Source organism: Balaenoptera ricei, chromosome 16, assembly GCF_028023285.1.
Source record: "Balaenoptera ricei isolate mBalRic1 chromosome 16, mBalRic1.hap2, whole genome shotgun sequence".
Classification (NCBI taxonomy): Eukaryota; Metazoa; Chordata; class Mammalia; order Artiodactyla; family Balaenopteridae; genus Balaenoptera; species Balaenoptera ricei.
Genome location: NC_082654.1, coordinates 9565546 through 9591773, shown reverse-complemented (window position 1 = coordinate 9591773; position 26228 = coordinate 9565546). Strand labels below are relative to the sequence as shown.

Genomic DNA, 26228 nt, shown 5'->3' with positions numbered 1-26228 from the left:
TGAGGCAGAGATCCTGTCCGCTTTGCTCACTGCCATATCCCAAAAACAACTAACACTTTCCTTGCATATGACAGCTGCACAGAATATACTTGTTAAATGGACAAGTGAGCCCCTTCTCAGCACCACGGCTAGAGTGCAGGTGAAGTGCTATCCGGGGAGTGATGCACAGAGTCAGGTGGGATGCTTGGTCACCAGGTGACCTCGTTCCTGCTGGTTTTGCCTGCTCGGCCACTCCCCTTCTCCCCAAGGTTGTTCTGGGGAACCACCCCGTCCCCACTGCAGTCTTGTTGGCAGAGTTAATCAAGCTATCTGCCCGCCTGAGACCTTAGCCAAGCCAGTTGTGTTCTTTTGCTGAGAATTTCAGTGGAGCAGAACCGCCCAAGACTGACTGGGGCAGGTGGGTGAGGGGGTGAGACGGGGAACTGCTAGAGGCAGCCTAGAGGCAGCGTCTGACAGAGGTGGACATGGGTGCTTGCACCGTATCCCTGGAGCTGCTTCCTGGCCGTCCCCAAAAAGAGTCTCCGTTTTCCCTTTGATTCTGAGTTCCCTCTTTCTCTTACCATCCTTTCAACAAATCCCAACCTCCCTTAATCCCCATAATTTTTTTTGCCATGTCATTATCAGAGTTACTTTCTGTTGCTTGCAACCAAACTGCCCTAAAAATGATCAGAGACAGCTGGGAAGTCCTGCCACTCAGCCCCTTTCGTGTCCCTCAAAGCTAAGGTGAGATGAGTCCACTGTGCTCCAGGACAGCCCTGGTCGACACTAGCTGTCTAGGCCTAATTATTAATATCACCCCTTTTAGCCTCCTGGTCTGAATGACAAATTACGTGATCAGCCTACTTATAGGCCTCCTTTGGTTCCCATCACCTTGGTAAAGGGTGGAGAATCAGAGAATCATGGATTATCTCCTATTTTGCTTTATCTGAGACACTTTCCCAGCACAAGAGCAGAGAATTGTCTTTCTACTAATGTGCTTTCAAAAGTTAGATTTTTCACTTAATTTGATAAATAACCGACACTTGAGGCTTACTCATTATTACTTTCGTGGCAAAATATAGATTCTTTGGTCCAATCTCCTCCATAATATTTTGAAAAGACCCTTTGGAAATTTTTTCAAATTTAAAATTTACCTCTTTCATCTTCCAGGTGCTTCTTCCCTTTGTGTAATCTCCATGATCCTTCGTGAAAATGCTGAATCCGGTAAGTAGATCAGTTTCACGAGAGGGCGGGCAATGGTGAGGAACAGAAGCACCTGGTGACAGTTGTACTGCTGGGTTTCCACAAGGGGATGGGCCCAGCACCCCTGAGGACCTCAAGCTTTATTGGCTGACTCAGCTGGGAAGAGTGTGTTGGAGGCCTGCTGTCAGAGCCCATCATTTTTGTGTCACACTTCAGCAGGGCTGTATCTAGGTTCAGATTCTACAGTTTTCAATCACCCACCATATTCCAGGCACTATACTAAAGCATGGTTCCCAAACTTTATCATTTCAGCAGCATCCTCATCCTCATCTTCATCCTCATCCTTCATCTTCATCCTTATCTTCATCCTCATCCTCATCCACATCTTCATCTTCATCTTCATCCTCATCCACATCTTCATCCTCATCCTTTTCTTCATCCTCATCCTTATCTTCATCCTCATCCACATCTTCATCCTCATCCTCATCCACATCTTCATCATCATCTTCATCCTCACCCTCATCATCATCTTCATCCTCATCCTCATCCTTATCTTCGTCCTCATCCTCATCCACATCTTCATCCTCATCCTTATCTTCATCCTCATCCACATCTTCATCATCATCTTCATCCTCATCCTTCATCCTTATCTTCATCCTCATCCTTCATCCTTATCTTCATCCTCATCCACATCTTCATCATCATCTTCATCCTCATCCTTCATCCTTATCTTCATCCTCATCCTTCATCCTTATCTTCATCCTCATCCACATCTTCATCCTCATCTTCATCCTCATCCTCATCCACATCTTCATCCTCATCCTCATCCTCATCCACATCTTCATCCTCATCCTTATCTTCATCCTCATCCACATCTTCATCATCATCTTCATCCTCATCCTTCATCCTTATCTTCATCCTCATCCTCATCCTCATCCTCATCCACATCTTCATCCTCATCCTTATCTTCATCCTCATCCACATCTTCATCATCATCTTCATCCTCATCCTCATCCTCATCCTCATCTTCATCTTCATCCTCATCCTCATCCTCATCTTCATCCTCATCCTCATCTTCATCATCCTCATCCACATCTTCATCCTCATCCTTATCTTCATCCTCATCCACATCTTCATCATCATCTTCATCCTCATCCTTCATCCTCATCTTCATCATCATCCTCATCCTCATCCTTATCTTCATCCTCATCCACATCTTCATCATCATCTTCATCCTCATCCTTCATCCTCATCTTCATCCTCATCCTCATCCACATCTTCATCATCATCTTCATCCTCATCCTCATCCTCATCCTTATCTTCATCCTCATCCACATCTTCATCATCATCTTCATCCTCATCCTCATCCTCATCTTCATCCTCATCCTTATCTTCATCCTCATCTTCATCCTCATTATCATCGTCATTATTCCCATTTTATATATGAGGTCCAAGAGGCTCAAAAGAGTAAATGCTTTGCCCAAGGTCACACAACCAATCAGTGGCAAAAACAAGATTTGAACTCAGATCCTCCATTCCATGGCCTGTGGTCTCCCCACCACCCTGTTGGTGCCTGGTGTGGCTTAGGATCAGTTTCACCCATTCCTATGGGTCCCTCATGGTGCACTTGTCCTGGGTAGGTTTCCTTGAGCCACCACATCTGAGGTTTACATCCATGCTGGGTATTGTACTGCTCCCTTAAGGAAATTGCTGAAGCCCAGGACCTTAAGAAAATGTCTAAGGAAAAGTCCCCACCCAGTGACCCAGCTGTTCCAGTCCTGGGTTTATACCAAAAGAACTGAAAACAGGTGTTCAAACAGAAACTCATACACGAATATTCACAGCAGCACTATTCACAGTAGCCAAAAGGTTGTAACAACCCAAATAGCTATCAACTGGTGAATGGATAAACAAAAGATGGTCTCTCCCCACAATGGAATGTCATTCAGCCCTAAAAAGGAATGAAATTCTGACACGTGCTACAACATGGATGAACCTTGAAAACATGCAAAGTGAAAGAAGCCAGACATAAAAGGCCACTATTGTAGGATGCCATTTATATAAAATTTCCAGAATAGGAAAATCCATAGAGACAGAACGCAGATGAGTGGTTTCCAGGAAGTGGGGAAGGGGGAAATTGGGAGTGATGGCTTAATGAGTCGACAGTTTTCTTTTGGAGTAATGAAAATGTTCTGAACTAGATAGTTGTAATGGTTGTACAACACTGTAAATGTACTAAGTGCTACTAATTGTACCTACAAAATGGATTACATGGTGAGTTTTATGTTTTGTGTATTTTACTGCAATTAAAAAAAAACAGTCCCTGCCCCAAATCTCCTGTTTGGTATCTTTCTCCCTGACATTTCGCCTCTGGCACCTCCTGTCCCAGGTGCTAAATTCCAAATTTGTGGCTTGAAGTCCTCAGTCTCCTGAATACAATATATTTGCCTTGAGAAGACGGCTCTGGAGAAATATTGGCCATCTTTGAAAATTAACCAGCCTTTAAAAATTTGTCTTGATTTCCTTTCTGCTGTACAATTTGGAAAACCTGGTATTTATGAGTGGTTAAAAAAAGACGTTCTTTCTTTGCTGCCCAAGCAGCACAAACCCCAGCTGGAACGCCGGATCGTTGGCTCAACCAACCGGTGGCGTTTCCCCAGAAAGCCTTTTGTGGGGGACCTGCTGGCGCTTTCCCAGATGTGCAAGGCTGTCAACGTAGACTTTGATGAAGTTCTGAAGAACCCAGACAGGTAGGAAGACCAAAGGCCCATGGCAGGGTGAGCCACCCTTCTGGGAAGTGCCCCATGGTTGGGCAACTCTGATTGGGCAGGTGGGCTGTCCTGGGTATTTGCAAGGAAGGCTGCCTTTGGGACCATCCCTTAGGGATGGACAGGATCAGGGTGACAACTTCCTCTGAGAATGTCTGTGGGTGGTGATTAAAGTCCAGAGAGACTGAGAATTTTTTTTCTAGATTTTCCTTTGTACTGGGAACTTTGGACCCTAACAGGATTCTAAGTTTATCAACTGATTTGTTGACAAACAAAGTGAGACGGTCCGGCTCAGAGCTTGAACCCCTCCCACGAATGCGCGTGTCCACCCAGCAAGGGGAGAAGCAGGCTTCCGCTCACCCGCAAAGTGTTCCAAGCCGCTGGCTTAGAGCATCCCTTCTTCGGGTTATGAGATTTTATTTGCCTCTCCTGGGGACACAGCGCTGGATCCCACTGCAGAAGGAACACTTCACTTCCCTGGCGTTTCGGATCTGCCTGAATGCTACTGCCTGCGTGCACTGGCACATCTGCCTATGAGCACTCCGTCTGACCTACCTGAGCACCTACCTGAGTGTGGGCTGTGCCCTGGGCAGCACCTGGCACGGAAGAGCTCCTGGCTCCACGTTTGCTGAGCAAGGAGCCACATCTTCCCTTCCCGGGCCCACCGGCCAGCCCTGCTCGGTTGCCTCCCACCCCACCGATGACTACACCACACACATGTGAATAAACCAAAACCCATCTGGGTTTGGTCTCTAAATTCTCTGATGACCCCAGCTTAGAAAAAATTGATTGCTGTGAGTTGCAGTTTTTGGCATTGGTTACTCATAGCCTTAAACAATTTTGAATTTATTTTATATTTTGTTTGGTTAGAGCCCTGAAGAAGTCTTAGAGTTCGTTGCGCTCTTTAGCACCAGGGCCAGGCTGGGCAAGCAGGCGCAGGAGCTGGGCCTGGGAATATAGGCAAACTGATCCAGAAACCTGAGGAGGGAGGCTGGGCTGCAGGGGCAGACGTCTTCAGGACTTGGTTTGCAGAATCGCTGAGCTAGGCTGGGGCTGGTGGCCTGAGGGGTGATGGCCATTGGTGCTGGGCTTTTGGGCCATTAAACGTAGTCTATTTGACAGGGTTGGAATTCCTTCTCCTCCATTTACTAGTTCTGTGACCTTCAGCCAGTGGCTTAATCTCTCTAAGCCTCAGTTTCCTCATCTGTGAAATGGTGACAATAGCATCTCCCCTGAAGAGTGACCTTCAATCAGACAGTACATTAAAAAAGATTAGTGCTGTTCCTGGCAAACAGTAGATGCTCAATAAACAGAGCTATTATCTTTATAGCGTAAGCAGCAGTCTTAGTTATTGATCCTGGTGGTTTCATTTGGGGGAGTGTCAGCCCTGTGCTCTGCCAGCCAATGACTCCATATGTCACTCTGCCTCTTAGCACTTTCTCCAAATCAAAACACCTTGCCTCAAACACAGCAGATGCAGGGACTGGTCTGGGCACTCTCTTCCCAGGAGAAGCTTCGCAGATCTGCCTCTCTCCTTGGTGATGCTGGGAAGCTGGGGGTCGGGAGGCAGGCTGAGGGCAGGTAGGCACTCAGGACAGGCTGATCACTCGTGTACCAGCGGTCAGCGGACCCAGGCTCAGCCCATCTGGGTAGGTTGGCTGCTCCACAAGCCTCCCGTCCTCTTCCTGAGACAGTGGGCTAGCCTGGGCACGTCCTTGTCCTGGTGACGGCAGAGGGCAAGAGGGCAAGCCCAGCTGCACCTCATGTCCACTCAGCCAAGGCAAGTCACACGGCCAAAGTCAAAGTCAAGGGGCAGGAAATACACACCAACTCTGTTGGGAGAAACTTTGAAGTCCTGCAGGACAAGGGTATGTAATTGGGGCCACGGGTGCAGTCTACTACAGTGTGGGAGGAGCTGATTTTCTTTAATAAACACAAAATTTTATTTTCTTTATTTTCACAATGGGGATTTATTCCATGTGATTGTGAGAAACATAAACTTGGAAAGCATAACAAAAGTTTTATTTAATTTAAGTAGTAAAATAAAGGGCTTATTCCTGATAACCCTTCTGTACTTTCAGACTTGTCAGCTAACAAGGTCGATGGTAGGGGTGTGGGGTGTCTGGAATTGTACCTGCGACACACACACGGGCACCTTCCCCATAGCTCTCTGGCTGCCCAACCAGCAAGCCTGTTCCTGCCGTTGACGCTGTTATTGTTGCTTCTTCCACTTGGGAGCGCTGTTGACTTTGATGGGAGCTGGACCCATCTATATTTTACTAGTTCTGTAAAGCGTCACTGGCCGTGGAAAGCTGAGTAAACTAGCTCTGAGCTTCCCATTTATTTCAGATACGTAATTGTGCTTCTCATACGTCAGTGCCCCAGGTTCTGCCCAGCTGGCCAGTACTTCTGGTTGTGTCTGTGTGTTTCCATGACGCAGTGAGCTTTTGGCTCCATAACTCAGAGATGCTATACAGGAACCTCAGGTTCCTGGTCTTCGTCGTGCTTCCTTCCACTGGGACTGGGGTGTGGAGTACGGGGAGAAGGGGCCTGAGAGATGAGGAAATGCTAACCTCCTTGCAAACAACCTAACCTTTTCGTGCCTTAGTTTCTTTATCTGCAAATTGGGGATGCTGTCTTACAGAGTTGCCATGAGAATTATATGAGATAATTCATTGAGAGCTTAGAACAGTATCTGGCAAATAAACACCCAATTAACACGTGTCATTCACTGTCCCTGGAGTTCTCTGGTACGTGTGGACACAGCTAACATATGAACCCAAAGATCCAGGACGGAGGAGTGTGGCTGAGGAAGGAGGCTCTAGGGCAGAGGTCCCCACCCCCCAGGCCACCGGTCCGTGGCCTGTTAGGAACCCGGGCTGCACAGCAGGAGGTGAGCTGCGGGTGAGCAAGCAAAGCTTCATGTGTAATTACAGTCGCTCCCCATCGCTCGCATTACGGCCTGAGCTCCGCCTCCCGTCAGATCAGCGGCAGCATTAGATTCTCATAGGGGCGTGACCCTTACTGTGAACTGCGCATGCGAGGGATCTAGGTTGTGCGCTCCTTATGGGAATCTAACACCTGATGATCTGAGGTGGAGCTGAGGCAGTGATGCTAGGGGAGTGGCTGCAGATACAGATTATCATCAGCAGAGAGGTTTGACTGCACGGAGACCATAATAAATCAATGGCTTGCAGACACATCAAAACCCTATCAGTGAGTGGCAAGTGACAAGCTGCATCTTACGGAGTAGACTAGACATAAACAACACACTTCAGGTGTCACTGTCTCCCATCACCCCCAGGTGGGACCATCTAGTTGCAGGAAAACAAGCTCAGGGCTCCCACTGATTCTGCATTACGGTGGATTGTATAATTATTTCATTATATATTACAATGTAATAATAATAGAAATAAAGTGCACAATAAATTTAATGCGCTTGGATCATCCTGAAACCATCCCCCCAGCCCTGGTCCATGGAAAAATTGTTTTCCACGAAACCGGCCCCTGGTGCCAAAAAGGCTGGGGACCGCTGATCTAGGGGGCTTGGGCACTAGGAAAAGGTGACCCTGCCTCATGTTTTTTCCCATTCTGACTGCAATGCCAAGTCCACTCTGAGGTTGGAAGGAGGTCATGCTAAGAGGCAAGGATGCAAAGAAGGGACCCCTAGACTTTTATCAGAGAGCAGTTTCAGGAGAGCTGGGACCAGAGACCCATGATCCACGGTGTAGAGCTGATAGGAGACCAGAGTGCCTGCTCAGTGCCAGGCGTCCCGAGCACTAGCTCTTTTACTCCCCCAGTGACTGCCACGTGGTCCTCATTTCCCTCCTACAGAGGAAAGCACCAAGACCCAGAGGCAGGCCCAAGGTCTGCATGACTCTTCCCAGTAAACCAAATTGGAGTTTTGCATGTTGAAGGTATCAAGTCAAAAGCCCTTTGGATGGTCTGCCGCAGGAAGTCCATATGTCCATGAGAAACTTATAGACTTTCCCTTTTACCCTCTGTTTCCCCATCAAGGTAGTGAGCCCCAGACTAACGGCATGTTCCCAGCATCCCCACTTTATCCCAGGCCACTTGGTCCCACAGGGTGAAGAGGACAACTCACAGATGCCATGTGTTCCATTAGCTTTTCCGATGGTCCTGAAATGAGCCTCAGCTTTGGGAGCTACAGAGTCCACAGGATACATGGTATATCTTGGCAAGCAGCCAATACACCAGGAGGAGGCAATGTGGTTACTTTTGTTGCCCGGCATCTCCTGGCTCAACTGATGACAGTGAGGTTTGTGAGGGTAGTTGAGGTCATGGCTATTGCCCCAACAGGACAAAGTCTGTCGTTCCATTTTGAGGTCACAGTCTGAACTCCTGACCTTAGCCAGCTCTTCCCAGATGTGTGACCCAAGCCACCAGGGGGATTGAGTCTGGCTTGGGTCAGGCCCACTGCTCCTGTGGGATAAACAACTCAAGCGCCAACCACCTTCCTGAGGCTGAGTCACTTGTAATCACCATCTCTGCTTGGAAAGGGCAGCATGTGGTCAATATTATTCTGGACACAGGCTCTCCGACCCAAGCCCTCCTGCATACACCCTGGCCCATGAGGATTTCTGGCATCACTGGAAAACAGCATGGCAAATGTGACGGTGGCTGGTGTGGTCAAGTGTCCCTTGGCTGGTTGGCTTTCTTGGGATGACTGTCTTCAAGCTGTGAATATGTGACTCCAGTTTTGTTTCATTTCCTTGCTTAGCAGGGTGAATATAGTGTTTATGGAAAAGCGTCTTATCTTTGTCATCATCCAAGCATTGATATTTATTGAGCACTTGCATGATGGCTGTGCTAGGGCTGCTGGGGTAAATAAACACTGACTCTGTGGGACGCAGAGCCTGGTGCAGAGGGCACGTGAGGAAGCAGGTGACCAGAAGACCCTGTGGAAGGAGTTCTAACAGGGGTAATCCGAGGGCGGGCTGGGGAGGGCCGCCAGCCCAGCCTCCCCAGAGGAAACAACAACTAAGCTTATCCGGAAGGATGAGTAGGAGCTCGTCCAGTGAAAAGGTGAGGGAGCTGTGTGTCCAAGAGACTGGAAGCAAGAGGTGATGGGTTCAGGCTGTTGAAAAGGGCTGGAGCAGGGAATGTAAAGGGATGAGATTGCAGAGACAGGCAGAAGCCTGTTAGCCATGTGAAGGAGGTTGGCTTTCCCCCGGGAGCAATGGGGAGACAAGGAAGGATTCTCCGCAGGAGAGAAGCAAGACCAGATTTGCATTTCAGGTGGCTCCTCAGGCTGCAGTGTGGGGTGTGCATCAGAGGGGACCACATGGAGGCCCGGAGACTGGCAGTGACTGGGGGCAGAAAATGGTGGCTTGGATGAAGATCATAGCATTAAGGGCAAGGATTCACCCAAGGAGAGATGGATGAATTCAAAAGGCATTTCATTAGATCTGGGCAAGAGATCAGGTGAGACAACATTCAGGATGCTGGCCTGGGCAACTGGAGGCTGGTGATGCCATTTCCTGGCAGAGGATTGGGGCTCAGTTCAGGGTAGATTCTTTTTTTTTTTTTTGGCCACACTGCAGGGCTTGCAGGATCTCAGTTCCCTGACCAGGAATTGAACCCAGGGCCATGGCAGTGAAAGCCCAGACTCATAGCCACTAGACCACCAGGGAACTCCCTCAGAGTAGATTCTGTGTTTAGATTGTGGGCACACTGAGACTGGGGCATGCATGACCCTAACCAGAAGTTTTGCTGAGTTAACTTTCCAGACATGTCAGGACTCTCTCTCCCTTTCTCCAGCAGTTATTTATTGAGCACCTACTATATGCTAGGCACTGTTTTAGACACTCACCCAAAGAGGTGTCATTTAGGCAGCCAGATGTAGCCTCAAATACCTCCTTGGTAAGATCTACCCGCAAACTGAAAACCGGAATTAATATTTTGAGCCAGTCATCAGACAGAGCTTACAGTTTGTCAAATTGGCAGACACATAGTGACCTGAGGAAACTGTCCCAAAGGGAGAGATATGATAAGACTGATTCATTTATGCTTTTGGGATGCTTACACTGGAATCATACATGTTGCAGATGAAGAAAAATGTCAGTATTAACGCCTGGATTTTTTGTTTGTATTTTTTCTTGAGGTTATGCATTTCACAAATTCAGAAAAATTTCCCTGAGAATTTGAAGAACAAGGCCATCCAAAGCGGGGAGGCAGGTGAGTTCTTGTCACCAATGGATTCATCAGAATGTTGCTGACCTCAGGGGTAGCTTATGGTCTTTATGGAAGGAAACCAAACCAGAGGCCTGGTCACTAGTCTGTAAGTTCTGTTCCTGCCCACTGCACAATGTCCCACGTGTAATAGGTGACTGTAAATATTTCCCAAATGCACAATGAATGAAACTGCTTGGCAAACACATTTTCATATGCTAATGGCCATGATAAATACAGACCTGCCGAGGTTAATAAATAGGCTTTGGATTGGAAGACTAAGCAGAAGCCCATCAAGCCCGGGCCAGCTGTTCTGTGTCCCTCTGGGCTTTAATCAGTCATGACTTGGATGTCCACATCTGCACTCGTCCTAGAAGACTTATCTGAGGTAGGATGAGGAGTCAGACGGGGTCTGTCCAGCTGGGAAAGGCTCACTGAGCCCCACGAGGAGCCTGGACAGGTCAGCTTCTTGATGGTGCTTTTTTGGATAAACCCCACCCCACAGTGTGACTGTCTGAGGTCAGAGCCAGCCTCCTTCCCCGGCAGAGGCTAATCGATTTCTTCTGGCCCGTCAACTCTGGTTGATGGTGGGAGCGGGGGGTGAGAAGTAGTGTGAGGCCGCCTCCGGGCTCAGGAGAGAGAGTTCCAGATTGGTGGTGATGTCTGACCTGCATTCCCCTTCTGAAAGCGCTAGGGGGCGCGGGGGACACACTTTATCCGCAATTCTGCCCTTGCCTAAAATCACCATTATGGGGCAAGATTCCTTTTCATCCGGCATAGCCAGACTGTCACCTGAGGTGACCGGAGATTTGAGATGAAAACCCAGGTTCTCAACTCCCAGCATCAAACGATATCATAAAGTTGGTGAATAACAATAATAATAACAGGAGAGGAAACAGGTACCCAAAGTCATGCAGTCAAAATAATAGCAAAGCCAAGAAATACGTAGATGGGGCTAGTGAAGCTCAAGGTCCTGTCCGGCGCTGGGATTTAGGGTTTGGGGGGAATCACCCCGAGCATGGCTCCCTTCCCCCCAGCTCTGTGCTAATTCAGGGGTCCAGCCTGCAGAGCCCCCCTTGCCCATAGCCTCTTCATGTCTCACCTGGCCAGGCATCCTTGGATCCTCCATCTACCTTCCTATTCAAGTCTCTTCTTTTTTTCTTACCATCTACGCCACCCCGGGTGAGACAACCCAGCATAAAGCCCTTTACAGTTTGCAAGGAACCCTCCTCACACTGTAATCCCGTTTCATGCCTGTGAGCTGGGCTTTCTGATGATCTCCATTCCCTCGAGAAAAGCAATGCTGATGCGATCTCTGCTCCCTGGTGATGGGGTTTTTTCTAAGCCATTCAGGTGGGTAATAATTAGACACTAACAGCCCAGTATTTTTCAACAGGGGACCAGGTAGCAATTTTGCTCCCCAGAGGACATTTGGCAATGTCTGGAGACATTTTGGGTTGTCACAACTCCTGGGTGGGGCGGGTGATACTGGCATCCAGTGGGCAGAGGCCAGGTATGCTGCTAAACATCCTACAGCACAGGACAGACCCCTCCACAGAGAATTATCTGGCTCCAAATACGAACAGCGCCGAGGCTAGGAAACACTGCAATGGGGGAGGCAAGGTGAGGCCCCCCTCCAAGAGTGTCACAGCCAGCGTCCCTGCCCCACGAAGCTTTTTCCAGTCCTCAAGTTGGAGGGCAGCTTGCGTGCCTCTGTTGGTCGGCAGCTCTGGTGGACGTTTACCGCTCTCTAAGTTACCTCGTGCCAATTGTATCCGCTTGGGAGCCAGGAAGCTCCCCGTGGCTGGCACTTTGTTCCTGAAAGGCCTAGCGAAGCCGCCTGCCCACTCGTTTGCTCTATAACGGGATGGACGGGGAGTACGTGGGAGAAAGAGTGAAAGCATCTTCAGGTCGGGGTGTCGTTAAACTGTTTGCTCAGCATCCTTTCCTCTCCTCAGGTGTGATTCTCGAATGCCTTGGCTTCAGATGGGAACTCCATCAGCCCCAGCTTTTTCAGTCCGGGACCTTGACCAAGCTTTACATGATGGCCCTGGCCCGGGGCAACGCAAACCCTGAGAAGGAGCTGGAGAAGCTTCTGCCAGGTACGTTCTCACCCAGAGCAGGACCCTCAAGGGCTCTCTGGTTAGAGAGACCCCAGCTTGGCGTTTGGTTATCTGTTTGGGGACCACGGTCACTCTGGCAGTTAAGAGCAAGGCTCGTGGTGTGATCTCATTACAGGATTAACCTCAGTCTCCTCGGCTATAAAATGGGATAACGGTTCTTATTGTGTTTCATTGTGGAGGAGGTAACAGGTGTGAAGTTCTAGAACAACGCCTGGCACATAGTGAGTAGTCAGTAAATGTCAGTTCTGTTCTCATAATAACCCATTCTTGTCCACCAGCTATGATGGAGGCCCTCCCTACTTCTTTGAGAAGAGAAAGTGGGTTGTGTTGAGTCAGTCTCCTGATGGGCTTTCTAGAAAGAAGGCATAGTTCTGACATCTGTGGCTTGTTTGGCTCTAAGTGTGCTGGTTGGAGGTTTACAAGTGTACATCAATTTCAGTTTTTCTTTTCCTTTTCTTTCTCTTTTCTTAACGCCACCTCATACCCAAAAGTATTTAGGTCACATCTTTCTTTTTCTCTTTTTTGGATCCTAATAATCCCCAGCTGCCCCTTATCTGTCCCATAAGTTCCTCTCCTGCAGCCTTGCCAACTTCTTCTCAGGTCATATAGATTGGCATTGTCTCCGGACAACTCATAAGCAGGTGCCATGGAAAATTCAAGGTCTCCCAAGCAGCCGGCATGCCAGTCAGGATGGGACTGCATCTCCAGGACGTGGCAGTAAAGCTCTGATACTCCGGAGCCAGACGGGCCGCCGGAGCCCCCGGTCGGAAGAGAGAGCCTGGCTGTCTGCCGGCGTCTTCCCGGCCACAGAGCCTCTGACTCAGCCCTTCCCGGCCGAGCTGGGAGCCAAGAGCAGGCCGTGGCATCCCCACAGAACTGTAACAGCCTTCACACTTATGATCTTCCTGAGCCTTTGTCCCAGTGTCTTCAGTCGTGGGACTGAGCTCTTTCTCCCATGGTCCCTGTGCCCAGATCACAGCTCTTCCTGGGCAACCAGTGAAAGGCCACTGGGGTCCAGACAGTGAGTACAATGAAAATCAAGAGAATATGGAAGGGAAAAATGGAGTTGTCATGTTTTTAGTAAGTCTAGAATGGTCCCACTTAGATTTGGCCCTACTAAAACAGCTGCTCTAATCCAAGCCCCCTGCTAGAGGCTGGGCCCGGCTGGCGGACATCACGTCACGTGCAGGGATGAAACCTCAGTGCCTGGGCTGTCACAGCTTCCCGGGGTCTCCCCTGCAGGCACCACCAACTGCGTCAGACCCTGGGACTCGTGTCTCCAAGGCTTTCGGTGGGTACAGTCCCAGCCCTTCATGTGCCTTTGATGATGGTTTCTCTACGCATCTCACAGTTATTGCTTTTCTGTTCCTGAGAACATAAGCATCATTCTCCTGGGGTTAGCAGCAGAGGAAGTTTCTGACCAAGCCCTGGAGTGGTGGGTGCTGAGGACACACAGCTCCCCTGGAGCGACCCTGTGCTGGCCACACGGGGCTGTCCTAGCCACTCACGTTCATGTTCATTCCACCCAGAGTCCAGGATCGGCTGTACCATAGCAGCATGTGTTTATTCTCTAGGAGGATCCAAAAGCAAACGACCCTCTTTTACTAAAAACAGACCACTTTGGTTTGGGGGCACCTCAGAAGCGTATGATCAAATTAGCACTTTCCTATCAGATTGTGAAGTTTTACTTACAGAAACTGTCTTCCACGTACTCTGACCTAGCTGATAATATTCCTTCCTCCCTTCAAGAGATGTTCAGTACTTAACTTGTGCCAGGCATTGTGCTAGGAACTTAATGTCGGGGGGTGGGGGACAGACGAGCCCACTTGAAGTGACGATAAAGCATGAGAAATCGTGTGATACATAATGATCCTAACGATGCCTCCTGAATACCCGCTACGTGTCAGGCACTTGCCAGCATCCTCTTGTTTACTGCCCCCAGTGGGGGTGACTGACAGAATGGAGTGGGGCAGAGGGGAGGCTGTGCAGAGATCCAGGGGAGGAAAGTGAGCCAGAGCCAGGAACAGGGCCTGGCACTTAGTAGGTGCTCAATAAACACTGGCCGAATGAGAGCCTGAACAGAGCCAGGTGCCGAGAATGTGGTGAGGGAAGCCTCGATGGCCTTGTTTGCCTGAGGGAAGTGGACCCTTTGTTCTCTTTTTTCTGCATTCTTTGTAGCTGCAAATTGTGACATACTTTGGGCTCCTGACTCATGTCACTTGCATGACCTGGCACCCTGAGCTCACTGGCCATGGAATCCATTCATCCATCGATTCGGCCAATACTTATTGAGCACCAGTGTGTGCCAGACTGTGCGGGGCCTGGGGTGGGGTGGCAGGTTCACCGTCCAGTGTGCCTGCCCGGCCGATCGTAAACCAACAGATACTCGGTGTATTGGCAGATGCTTGGTCCAGGAGGGAACATAAAGCCAGTCTCGGGGGAGGTGGTGGTGTGGAGCTCCCTTCCATAGCAGAGGGTCAGGCGGGCCCCTGATGGGGAAGAGAGGGAGATCCACAAATCTCCTGGGCAACAAACCACGAAGAGGCAGGTTTGGGACCTGGTGAACTGGAGACTAGTGGGAGGGTCTTGGGGCCGCTGGAGGGGCTCTGGCTTCGTGCCAAAGGCGTGGGACACCGCTGGAGACCTGAGGGCACTGTGTGTCGTAACTCACATTTCAGAGTAACTCTGAGTGGATTGTGGATGGAGGCTGGCGGTGATGCGGGCTGCCCCTTCCCTTCCTCCTGGAAGCCCTGTGTGGTGGGGGTCCTTTGTCTGGAGCTCCGTGGGGCAAAGTCTCAGGGGCCGCTGGGAGGACGCCTGGGTCCCGCACTCATCCTTCCACTGATGGTCCTTGCGCTCCTGCCCGGTGCCAGGCCTGAGCTAGGTGCTCGGGGCGCAGGGATGATGGAGACCCGCCGCTGGCCCTCTCGCCGCTCACAGCCTAATGAGAGGAAGGGGGGAGGGGGGGAGGGAGGGAGAGGGGGAGGGGGGTCTGTGTCAGTGTGAGCATCAGTGTACCGGTCGCGACGGTCACAGTGGCTGTGTCAGATCATCGGGGAAGCTGGCCCAGGGGGACACGGGAACTCTCTGTACTCTTTCTGCAACTTCTTGTGAGTCTTCAACTATTTCAAAACAAATAATCATTTCAACAATGCATCCACTAAACCAACAAGCAAACAGAAATGAACAAAATGCAGCGTGATCCACGCCAAGATCAAGGCTGCGCGAGTGGTTGTGGGGCCTCACGCTGTACCTGCGCAGGTCACTGTGGCTGTCACACCCGTGTGCCCTCGTCCCGTTCCCTTCGCTAGCTCAGCTGCCCGGGAAGATGAAAGAACAACGCCCCGTAAAGAAGATGATCGTTTCCTTGAAGATCAATGACCCTCTGGTCACCGAAGCTGGTAATGTGCACCTGTCCTTGTATTCTGAGAGTGTTGTTGAACAAACTGCCTCTCAGATTTGAAAAACAAACAAAACACCCCAAACTGGAGGCACACGGTGTTCAGTGCCTCCTTATTAAAAATAGCTGAGCAGCACAGGGCGGAGGGGAAGGAGGCTGGCACAATGTAGGGAAATAAAAGAAGGGGGCATTCTGCTAAAGAGAGGTCCTCGTCCTTGTAAAGAGGAGAGAGGAATGCAGAGGAGGGAGGAAGAGGCAGGCTACCCAGACAGACCCAGGGAAGATGTCACTGCTTTTCTGGGCGCAGATGCCCAGGGAAGCTCTCAGGCCCACCCTTGTCCGTAGGCAGCACTGACCCGCCCCTTCCCACCAGGGCCCCTCCCTGGCTGGCTGCTGGCAGCAGAGACCTCCCCCAGGGGGCTCCCTTGGGCTCAGCCCCTCCCCATCCCATCCCGGCCACCTAGAAACACCTATTAACAGGTGTAACGCACCGTGCTGTCACGTGCCATCAGGAAATTACCCACATAATAGTTATCCACACCAGTTGTCCTCAGAGCCCATGGGACTGCACTACAGCGCTATTGGGGATCAGGTGGAACTCGGAATAAGCTGAGTCCACGGACTAGCAAATTTATCCTGGCTCGTCCCAGGAGTCCTTAACCTTTCTGAAGACCCCAGACTCTGAGGAAAACCTGCTGTAATGATGTCATCTCCAGAGAACACAAAACACACCTCGTGCACACAGCATTGTGCACACCTTGGGGTGGCCACCTCCCCGCACAGGTCACAGACCCCAGGTTAGGACAGAACCCCTGAGGCACAGACTCAGGACAGGCTCACAGAAGATTCTTTCACAGGAGCTCCATGTTCTTTAGCTTCATCCTCAACTCCTTTGTGGGGCTGGGAACCCAGGCAGCATCTGCGCCCAGGTCAGAGCTGTTGCCTTTTGTCTAATGCATCCCTGACTCCCAGCTCAGGGACACTCATCCAGCAGGGAGGGCACCTGTGCGTGAGGGATGCGGGGCTGCAGAGCCCCACGCTGACGGCTGGCCCTCGATGCCGCCTCCCCAGCCTTCGCCGTGGCCCTGAAGAATCTCTACCTGCGCGAGGTAAAGGTGAGCGTGGACGACGTGCTGGGTGTGCTGGCTGCAGCCCACATTCTTCAGTTCCGCAGCCTGTTTCAAAGGTAAGGAGCCGTGGCCAGGCGCGGCCAGGGCCAGCCCCAGGTGGGATCCAAAGGGGCCCCCCTGAACCATCGCACGGAGCATCCCTCTTCCGTGAGGTGGGACATCTGGGGTTACTTTGCATAGAACACAAGTTTGAGTCGGCCATTAATGCTTATGGAAGGTAAATGAACCAAATGGAAAAGCACTGATGGGATTAATATTTCTAGAATATTTTGTCCCTTCTCTTGGGCTTTTTCAGGGATGTGTGCTTACTGCACTCACGTCCTGAACACAGAGGTGGTATCTTATCACTCTTCCGAGTTCCTAATTCCTGATGCAATTCAACAGAGAGGAGATTTAGGGCAGGGATGCTCTGCCTGGCTTGTTTCACCACCCTAAGCCTCAGTTTCTTCATTTGAGGGAATGAATGAATGTGAATAAATGAATGAACGAACGTCCCATCTTAGCCCAGAGAGGACATCAGCTGCTCTGTAAAAGGCAGGGGCAGGATCTCTTCCAGGGACCTTGCAGGTTTCAACTCACTTTCTATAGAATCCATACAGCCACATTCAATCCCAGAGATTTTTTGGGGGTTGGTGCCTCATTCCTGGGGGCACCTGAAATGACTTGGGCCAGATCCTCAATCTGGAGCATCTCGAAGCCTCGTTGGGGATGCAGATGCCCCGTGAACCCAGGGACGCAGGCTTTCAGAGGCCTGGACGTGGCCACAGAAGACACGCAGAGGGGACCAGTCTTGAAAAGGCACTCCAGTGTGTCGGCCTGGCCAGACTATGGGGTTGGGGGGGCTGGCTGTGAGAGATGGGAGGCCCGCCGTCACAGGCAGGGACAGGTCGTGTAGAGTCTCAGGGAGAACCAAGGAGTCTGGCCTTGACCCTGCAGGTGATGGGGTAAAGTCTGGGTTTTCCTGAGAATCCCCACTCCCCTTCCATTGTGTGTCACATGACTTCAGCTCCGCATAACCTTGTGACTGATAATCACTACTAAATCACAGCTTCTGCACGCATGAGTTTCTGAGCGGCTATTTCCCGGTGCCGTGCAGGAAGATATCTCTGGCCCCAAACCTGGAAGGCCAGCTTCCCTCTTGGAGTGGGGCATCTGGCCACCTTCTGTCTGTGAGCCTCAGCTGCCCTACGGGAGGCCCAGATTCAAAGCCCCATCTTCCTTCCGGAACCGTAGCCCTGGCTTATCTGGGGTGGAACCAAGAATGGCAGATGCTTCATTTCCTTCCTCCTTCACATGCCTTGTCTTGAATGCCAGAGCAGGGAGGGCTCTGGATACTGAGCCAAGCCTATCATTCCACTGACGAACAAACCTAGGCTTGCCTGGGGCTGATGGGCCCTACCCGAGATTCTACAGATAATTGTGGTGGGGCTGGAATCCGAGGCCGGAGCTGGTGGGGCTGGAATCCTAGGCCAGAGCCAGGTGGGTCTGGCACACAGCTGGGCTGGGTCTCGCCTGCCTTTGAGAGGCTGATGGTACAGTTGGCAGGGGTGTGGCAGCGCAAGCCTCAGTGTGTGCGTGCGTGCGTGCGTGCGTGCCGGCGTGCGTGAACAGAAATGCCCCGGGTCACTCTGATAGCATCACAAATCCAGGTGCTGGATGGGATCCCAAAGGTCATCTTGGCTGAACCCCCAGCCAGTGCAAAATCACCCAGATGGCTGCTTGAGTCTGAATCACGCACTCTTGAGGCCGCCCATCTCTAGGGGATGAAGTGTGTGCGTGCGGGTTACACAGGGTGCTGTTTGTTAGACTCATGCATCAATGTCTGCTTTGGCACAACTGGGATCATGGTTGTTGGTTGTTGCCTGCATGCACACGCACACACACACACACACACACACACAACCTCCCTAAGGGTCACGGGTCTCTCCAGGCTCACAGGGCTGAAAGGGCATTTCCTTCCATGCAGGCCTGAACTCCATCTGTGGGCAACTGCCTGGTGCCCTTAGACCTTCTGCAAGTGAAAATTCCCACCCTCCCTGAGCCCAGAAGCAAGTGGCCTGGGTGGCCCCAGGGCTTGCTTTGTGTCCTCCAGTCTGGGAAGCCCAGCCAGTGAGTCTGCCAGTGAGAAGGGGGAGCACAGGTGAAGGTGTCAGCCTCCTGGAGCACTGATTTCTGTATCCCAACTTCAAACCCAGCTAATTCTGCCCGTGCATCTCTACTGGCAAAAACCCGCTCCTAAAGAACACTGTGCCTGGTGAGGTGTGGGACCTGAACCTCGCACACAGGCCCTTTCACACCTGGTTTCCCCCTTGCTGATTGGTGAGCTCGGCTCACAGTGAGGCCAGGAGCCCCAGGAGGAGAGGAGTTTTGTCTGTACATGGCAGGTATTTCCAGAAACAGCCACAGAGGCTGGCACAGAGGAGACACTCGGGGGATGGATTTATGCTCGGAGGGCTGCTTCCTGGCAGTCTCTAGTTTCAAGGGGGGAGTGTTGGGAGGAAGCAGAGGTACCAGGCAGAAGGAGGTCATGGAAATCAAAGCAGAGGGAGCATGTGAGGAGAAGCAATCAGGGAGACTTCCAAGAGGAGGTGGCACTTGAGCTGAGCCTGAAAGGATGCCAGTTGTCAAAGGGTGAGAGAGAAGAGGACTTCAGGCAGAGGAGAGCATAGAAACTGGAACATGCTTGGCCACTAAGACCCAATGCGGCTGGAGTTGGGGAGGGGTGTGGAAAGATGAAGGGAAAGGTGGGTGGGGAAGTTAGGGTGAGTTCAGGTCATGCAGACCTCAAAGGCCATGTGAGCAGGTTCTACCTGGTTCTGCCAGCAGAGGAGAACCTGAAGCTTGGGCGGGGAGAGTGACCAGAGCCCCTCTGTGTTTTGGGCTGAGACCTTCAGGATGCGGTGGGGACACGGGGGGCTGATGTGGGCAGGGAGACCTGTGCAGAGGCCTGGGTGAGAGAGAGGAGGGTCTGAACTAGGCAGGGGAAGTGGGAAGGGAGGGGAGGGGGCAGGTCTTCCAGGAGACGGTGAAGATGTAGAATTGACGGGACTCAGCAATCTCACCTGCCAGCATGCCTGAGAGATGACAGCAGAGTCTGGTGTTTACCCAGCACAGATTTTTCCAGTACTCAGGACAATTCCTTATAATGGGTATGATCAGTCTCACTGTGGTGAAGGGGCCATCCTAGGATCCAAGGAGGGTGGGGCGTAAAGTGCCTTAACCATGACCAGATTGTTTTTCATTCATTATTTCTTGCTTTGTTCTAGTAAAAGTTTTTGGTGGCTTAAAAGAATACATAAAATAACAGGGCACAAATTGTTCAAAAAGAAAAGAAAAGAAAAAGGAGAAAGGAAAACAAGGCTGGAGAAGCTAAAATTACATAACCAAACCTACACTCTATAACTTTTGACTGTGAGCTCCCTAGCAGCTAATATGAAAAGGGAAACCTGATCAATGACATTAGATAAAACAAAGAAACCAAAAAATGACTTGGGAGATAAAACCCTGGGTGCCTTCCTCAGATGACATTGAGTGATGCGATGATCAATGTCCTCAACTATATCCACAGAGTAAATGCAACGATAAATTTAATAATGTTCTTTCTTGATATTGGCAAAGTCTTCACTTCAAAATGCAACTGAGTAAAAGCTATTCTTCAGGGGTGTGGGTGTTGGTGGTAATGAGCTCCTCAGCTCTCTGCTGATCTGGCTTAATTGAAGAATACATTTTAGAATATGTGCAAGACTTACCAGATATCCTTTAAGCCTTTGTCCAAGAGCAACATGTATCTCAACTGAGTTTAGGATAACCATTGAGTAATAATGAGTTCAAGATTTTGCTTCTGTATGAGAGCTCAGTAGCTATTCTCTGGTGCCCTGTTTGATGACATGAACATGCCTTAAGAAAATTGTGCTGGAGACTAATCTCAGCTGTGACAGGTGAGTCACTGAAACTCTAACCCAGCATATCCACCCCACCACACACCCTGCCCACCCCAGCTCATCTCCTAGTCCTGCTCCCCCTCACTGCACTGCATCTGGGATCTCCTTGATGTTCCTTCAGAGTACGGCCCCTGTCCCTGCCTCAGGGCCTTTGCATATCCTGTTTCCTCTTCTTGGAATGCTGGCCTCCCAATTCCTGGTCTGAACAGTTCTTTGTTCTCCTCCTTCAAGGTTTAAATGTCACTTTTCTGATCATCCCCCCACTAGGTCAGATTCCCCCTTTTTCACATTCCTATGGCACCTTGTTCTTTGATTTTTTAACCCTTAACACAACTGTAATAATGTGGTTACACGTCTAAATGTTTATTTAACGTGTGTTGGGCCCACTGTCTTTGTTCTTTGTAACCCAAGGGCCTCGCAGGGTGCCTGGCACATAGTACCTGCTCAGTAAATAGATCTTTGATGAGTAAGTGAAGCGAGTAAATGACGCCTAGTCGTGAAAAGGACGGAGATTTTCATCAGAAACTTGCTTTTTGAATCTACTCTCATACAGAGAGGAACAGGTCTGGAAGCCCCTCTACAGCTCCACAATGGTCTTTACAGGAAGAAAATACCTCCAGCAGGGGGGCAAGCAAATGGTCACCCTGGCTAAAATTAAAACTCAGTAAGGCACCTTTAGGTGCTTAATCTCTAAACAGTAATACTTCTCCCTGGTGCCAAGGCTACGTTGTTTCCTTCAGAAGGATTTGACCTGAGGCCTCACCTCCCTCAGCCCAGGACTCTTTGCAACAAGCCTGGCCGGTCTTGTCCTCCAGCCAAATGTCCACATCCCTAAAATAAGGCTCTTTTCCTTCCCTTCCCTGAAAGGTCTCTGTTGCTGGCGCGGAGTTGAGGGAAAACCTCTGGGGCTGCCCACTTCCCTAAAAGCAGCCTGGGGGCCTCCAGGAACAGCAGTTGTCTCTCTGCAGGTGTGTGACCACGATGATGAACGGACTCACGCCGAGCACCATCAAGAACTTCTACCTGGCCGGCTGCAAGGTGAGAGCAACCTGCACAGGGCACGTGGCACCTGGGGGGCCCTCAGGAGCACCCAGACTCTGGGATTTCACGCACCAGGCCCAGCTCCAAAAAATCTGATGCCACCAACCTAACAGTGCCAAGTGAACAATCTTTAAAAATCATTTTATGTTTAAAAGAATATTTTAACACTCCAAAAAGTAGAAAAGCTTTAATCTGGGGGTGAGGGGGTGGGGAGAGGAAAGCCAGCGTTTATCGCCAAAACAGCAGACAACATTCCAGGACATTCTTGGTGGGGTTGAGGGAAATTCGTCCCCCCTGGGCTCAGTCAGGGTGTCAGGGTTGGCAGTAAATGATGTAATCTAACACTCTCATTATCAGAGGAGAAAACTGAGACCCAAGCGGGGCAGGATGGGCAGGGGGAGCGTCTGTGATCAGTCACAGACCTCAGTTCAGAGATGTCAGCTTGCAAGCCCTGTGGTCAAACCACTTACCTAGCTGTGTGACCTCAGGCAAGAGCAGGAATCTTGGAACCTGTTTTTCCCCCGGTAAAATAGGAATAATAATGAACCGACCTCATAGGGTAGCAGTGAGGATTGATTTGAATCAACCTAGTGCAGTGCCTTGAGCATAGCAAACACGCAGAAAACGTTATCTGCTGCAGTTTCTGTTGTGAAGAAGCGGTTTGAGCAGGGCTGCAGCACGGCCTTCCCGAGAGCACGCGTGTAGCATCGTCGCCTTCCAGCAGAGGGCGCTGAGAGTTCAGGGACTCCTTTCTCCATGCGCTTTTCTTGCCTTCGCAGTACAAGGAAGAAACGCTCACCACTGCCTGCGAGAAGTGGATGGAGATGAACTTGGTCCCTCTGGTGGGGACACAGATCCACCTCCGGAAAATCCCGCAGGAGCTGCTGCACAAAGTGCTGAGGTCCCCCAGGTCAGAGCTGGCTCCCAGCGAGCTTCCCCTGGGATGGGGGGAGGGAGGTGTTAGGGGGGCCTGCACCCACACCCCTGCTGGACATGCCCAGTGTGCAGTGCCTTCTCCGCCCCAAACGTCCCTCCCTCCTGGACAGCCTGGCCTCGGGGGGCCCAAACGTGGGTGCTGTGCTCGGGCATGGGGAGGGGTGCTATTCATCAGAATAGGGACCCTCGGGGTGCCCGCTGTCTCATTACCCACCTGGTAATTAATTAATTGCCTAAATAATGTTTTAAAATTCTGTCAATATTAAGACACATTCATTGTGGAAAATTTGGAAACCAGAGAAAAGGGAAAAAGGAAAAAGCTCTCACCCCGAAATCAGTTTCTTTTTTTTTTTTTTTAATTTTTATTTATTTGTTTATTTATTTATTTATGGCTGTGTTGGGTCTTCGTTTCTGTGCCAGGGCTTTCTCTAGTTGTGGCAAGTGGGGGCCACTCTTCATCACGGTGCGCGGGCCTCTCACCATCGCGGCCTCTCTTGTTGCGGAGCACAGGCTCCAGATGCGCAGGCTCAGTAATTGTGGCTCAAGGGCCTAGTTGCTCCGCGGCATGTGGGATCTTCCCAGACCAGGGCTCGAACCTGTGTCCCCTGCATTGGCAGGCAGATTCTCAACCACTGCACCACCAGGGAAGCCCCCGAAATCAGTTTCTATCTCCAGCCCTGAACAGCTCTAGACTCAGACATTCCACTGCCGGTATGACCTCACTGACAATTAAGGCTAAAACCCAACTCTTGGTGCCCTGCCCTTTACTGCACCCCCCGCCCAGTGTTCCTTGACGAGCTGCTCAAGCCCCTGGGAGACCACTTCATCCTCCCGCACAAGTGCAACCCGTCTCTGTGGGCCTCTGCGTGGGCACCAGCCAGAGGCCAACCTTCCAGGTGTCTCATCTGGACCAGCACAGGGCCCTCTAACTCAGGGTCTTGGTCTGCTCCTGACCCCCTTCCAATCACATCTTTAACCCAGGGGGCTTTGGCTCTGCCGATCCGGCTCCTCTGTGTTACGCACGTGGCAACCACAGGGCTTTCCTTAGACTCCGGCCAGTGCCTGGCCTTTTGGGTTATTTCCAGTGTTTCACTGATATAAATAGTACCTTCCTGACATCCTTCAACGTACGTTTATCTTCATCTCAGATTATTTTCCCACAGTGAATTCCTAGAAGTGAAATTACTAAGCCAAAAGGACTTCGTTTTTATTACTATTTTAAAAAATATTTTATTTGAAAATAATTTCAAACAAATTAGGTAACAAGAAAAGTACAAAGAATATCTCAGTACCCTTTACCCTGCTTCGTTCAATCTCTGTCCTGTTTGCTTTATCATTTGCATCTGTGTGTGTATCTATTAACACACATTTTTTAACCCTTTGAGGGCAAGTTGCATGTATCATGTTCCCTTACCCCTGAATGCTTCAATGTATATTTCCTAATAAAGAGAATTTTTCTGATATAATCCCAATGCAGTTAACAACTTCAGGAAATTTGACATTGATGTGATACCTTACACAATGTGATGCATTGACTCGACACTGTCCTTTAGAGCATCTTTTTTCCTCCAGTGCAGGATCAGGTTAGGACCACGTATTGCATTTAATTGTTGTGTCTTTGGGGGACTTTTTAAAAGGTTCTTGATACCCACTGCCAAGTTACCAAGATGGTATTCCCTTTGGGTGAATTACAAAAATGAAGACAAAATTCTACAAAAAATTGTAATGGTATATTAGGAAATAAATGTTTCCTCATGCATGTGTGGTGGAAAGCGTTCCGATTCCAAGAATTAGACTTGGAAAGATTTGTTCTCCTGTTGGTTTGAATTGACTCAGTAGCTTGCAATGCCCTCAGACTTACAGGGAAATGAGGTTGGTAGAACAACGTTCTGGGTTCTGGTGTTGAGGGAGACCTCTAATCTCTGTATTATCTAAGAAGACCTCAGGAACTTGGGCCCCAAGAGCAATGCCAGGCTCCGGCAGGGGGAGCTGGGGGCTCCCAGGGTCATTTTGCCCTGCTCTCCATGGCTTTTCCACAAGTGCAAGCTCCCCACCCTCCATGGAGCAAAGGTTGTGCAACCCTTGAAGAAAAGATAAACATGACAGCCCTTAGACTTCTCATGACACTGTCCCTCCCTTGGAAAGACTGAGCTGTCTCACCCTGGTAACATTTAACCAAGGAAGGGAAAAAGAATGTCTGACCACAACCAGAAAGTTAGCGATGGGATACGCCCTAGAAAAGGCTGGCTGGGCAGGAAAAGAGGTCAAGAACATTACGTGTCAAGCGTCTAGACTCACAAGTTTGGGGAGACATGACTGATGTGGACACGGGGTCCTGCTCCTCTGGCCCCACCCCAGGAGCTGTCTGTCTTCACAGACAGTGCCGGGCTCCCTGGAGGGAGGGGAGAGCCTGTGGGGCCTCAGCACGTCGTCAGCGCGTGCGCCCTGGAGGGACCGGGCCCTGGGCTCCTGGACCTCATGCTGCCGTCTTGCCTTCCGAGGTGAACTCTCCTCGCCTGGTTGATGTCCAGCTGCCTTGAAGCTGGAGGGAGGAGGGGAACAGAGGGCATGGAAAGAGGGGCCTTGGGCCACACCCAGTGCCCGGGGAGACGGTTAGAAATTTACCAGGCTCGGGCTCCTCATCTTAGTGGCTGGTGGACCTGACACCACAGACCACACCTGCTTAAGAAAGGACCTTTGAGTGAATTAACTTTTTTTTTTTTAATTAATTAATTAATTTATTTATGGCTGTGTTGGGTCTTCGTTTCTGTGCAAGGGCTTTCTCTAGTTGTGGCAAGCGGGGGCCACTCTTCATCGCGGTGCGCGGGCCTCTCACCATCGCGGCCTCTCTTGTTGCGGAGCACAGGCTCCAGACGCGCAGGCTCAGTAGTTGTGGCTCACGGGCCCAGTTGCTCCGCGGCATGGGGGATCCTCCCAGACCAGGGCTCGAACCTGTGTCCCCTGCATTGGCAGGCAGACTCTCAACCACTGCGCCACCAGGGAAGCCCTGAATTAACTTTTACTGAGCGCTTCTGGGTGTGTGCTGTGCTGTGTGCACTGTCCCTTTTAATCCCCACAGTGCTGTGCAGTAGGTACAATTATTGTCCCTAAGATAAGAGCGATGATAAAAGACAGGGCTAGGCTAGAGCTCAGGGCTCCGGGCTCCAAGGTCCAGGTCCCACCCTCACTGCTGCACCGTCTCCTCATTTGTAACAGAGGCCAGGTTTCCCAGCAAACAGAACTCAGCGAGTGCTGGGTTGTCCGGGGAAGTCACATGGCCCCAGGGCATCTGTGTGGAAAGGCCAACCCAGGGTCAGGGATGGAGAGTCCCTCAGCCCCCACTTAGCGTAGACTGTGACTATCCCTCGCTCGTGGGCGTGGTGTTTGGGTCTCTAAGCCTTGTCGGAACAACATCTGTCTCAGCAGGTGCTTCAACTTCAAGGCCATTTACCTTCCCCATCCGAAGTCCCTTTGACTTCATCTTCCTTTGGGTTTTCTTTCCATCTTGTAAATGA

At 50.6% G+C, this 26228-nt stretch overlaps 1 protein-coding gene across 1 annotated transcript in view; it reads left to right on the top strand.

Annotated features, from left to right (window-relative positions):
• Window positions 1-1191: 1191 nt before the first annotated feature.
• Window positions 1192-26228, top strand: part of BTBD16 (BTB domain containing 16) — a 45748-nt gene continuing 20711 nt past the window's right edge. The window contains exons 1-8 of the mRNA XM_059900748.1: window positions 1192-1203; window positions 3784-3932; window positions 10075-10148; window positions 12101-12244; window positions 15577-15666; window positions 16737-16851; window positions 21705-21774; window positions 22557-22687. Coding sequence (XP_059756731.1) covers window positions 1192-1203; window positions 3784-3932; window positions 10075-10148; window positions 12101-12244; window positions 15577-15666; window positions 16737-16851; window positions 21705-21774; window positions 22557-22687 — 785 coding nt within the window. The remainder of the gene's footprint in view (window positions 1204-3783; window positions 3933-10074; window positions 10149-12100; window positions 12245-15576; window positions 15667-16736; window positions 16852-21704; window positions 21775-22556; window positions 22688-26228) is intronic.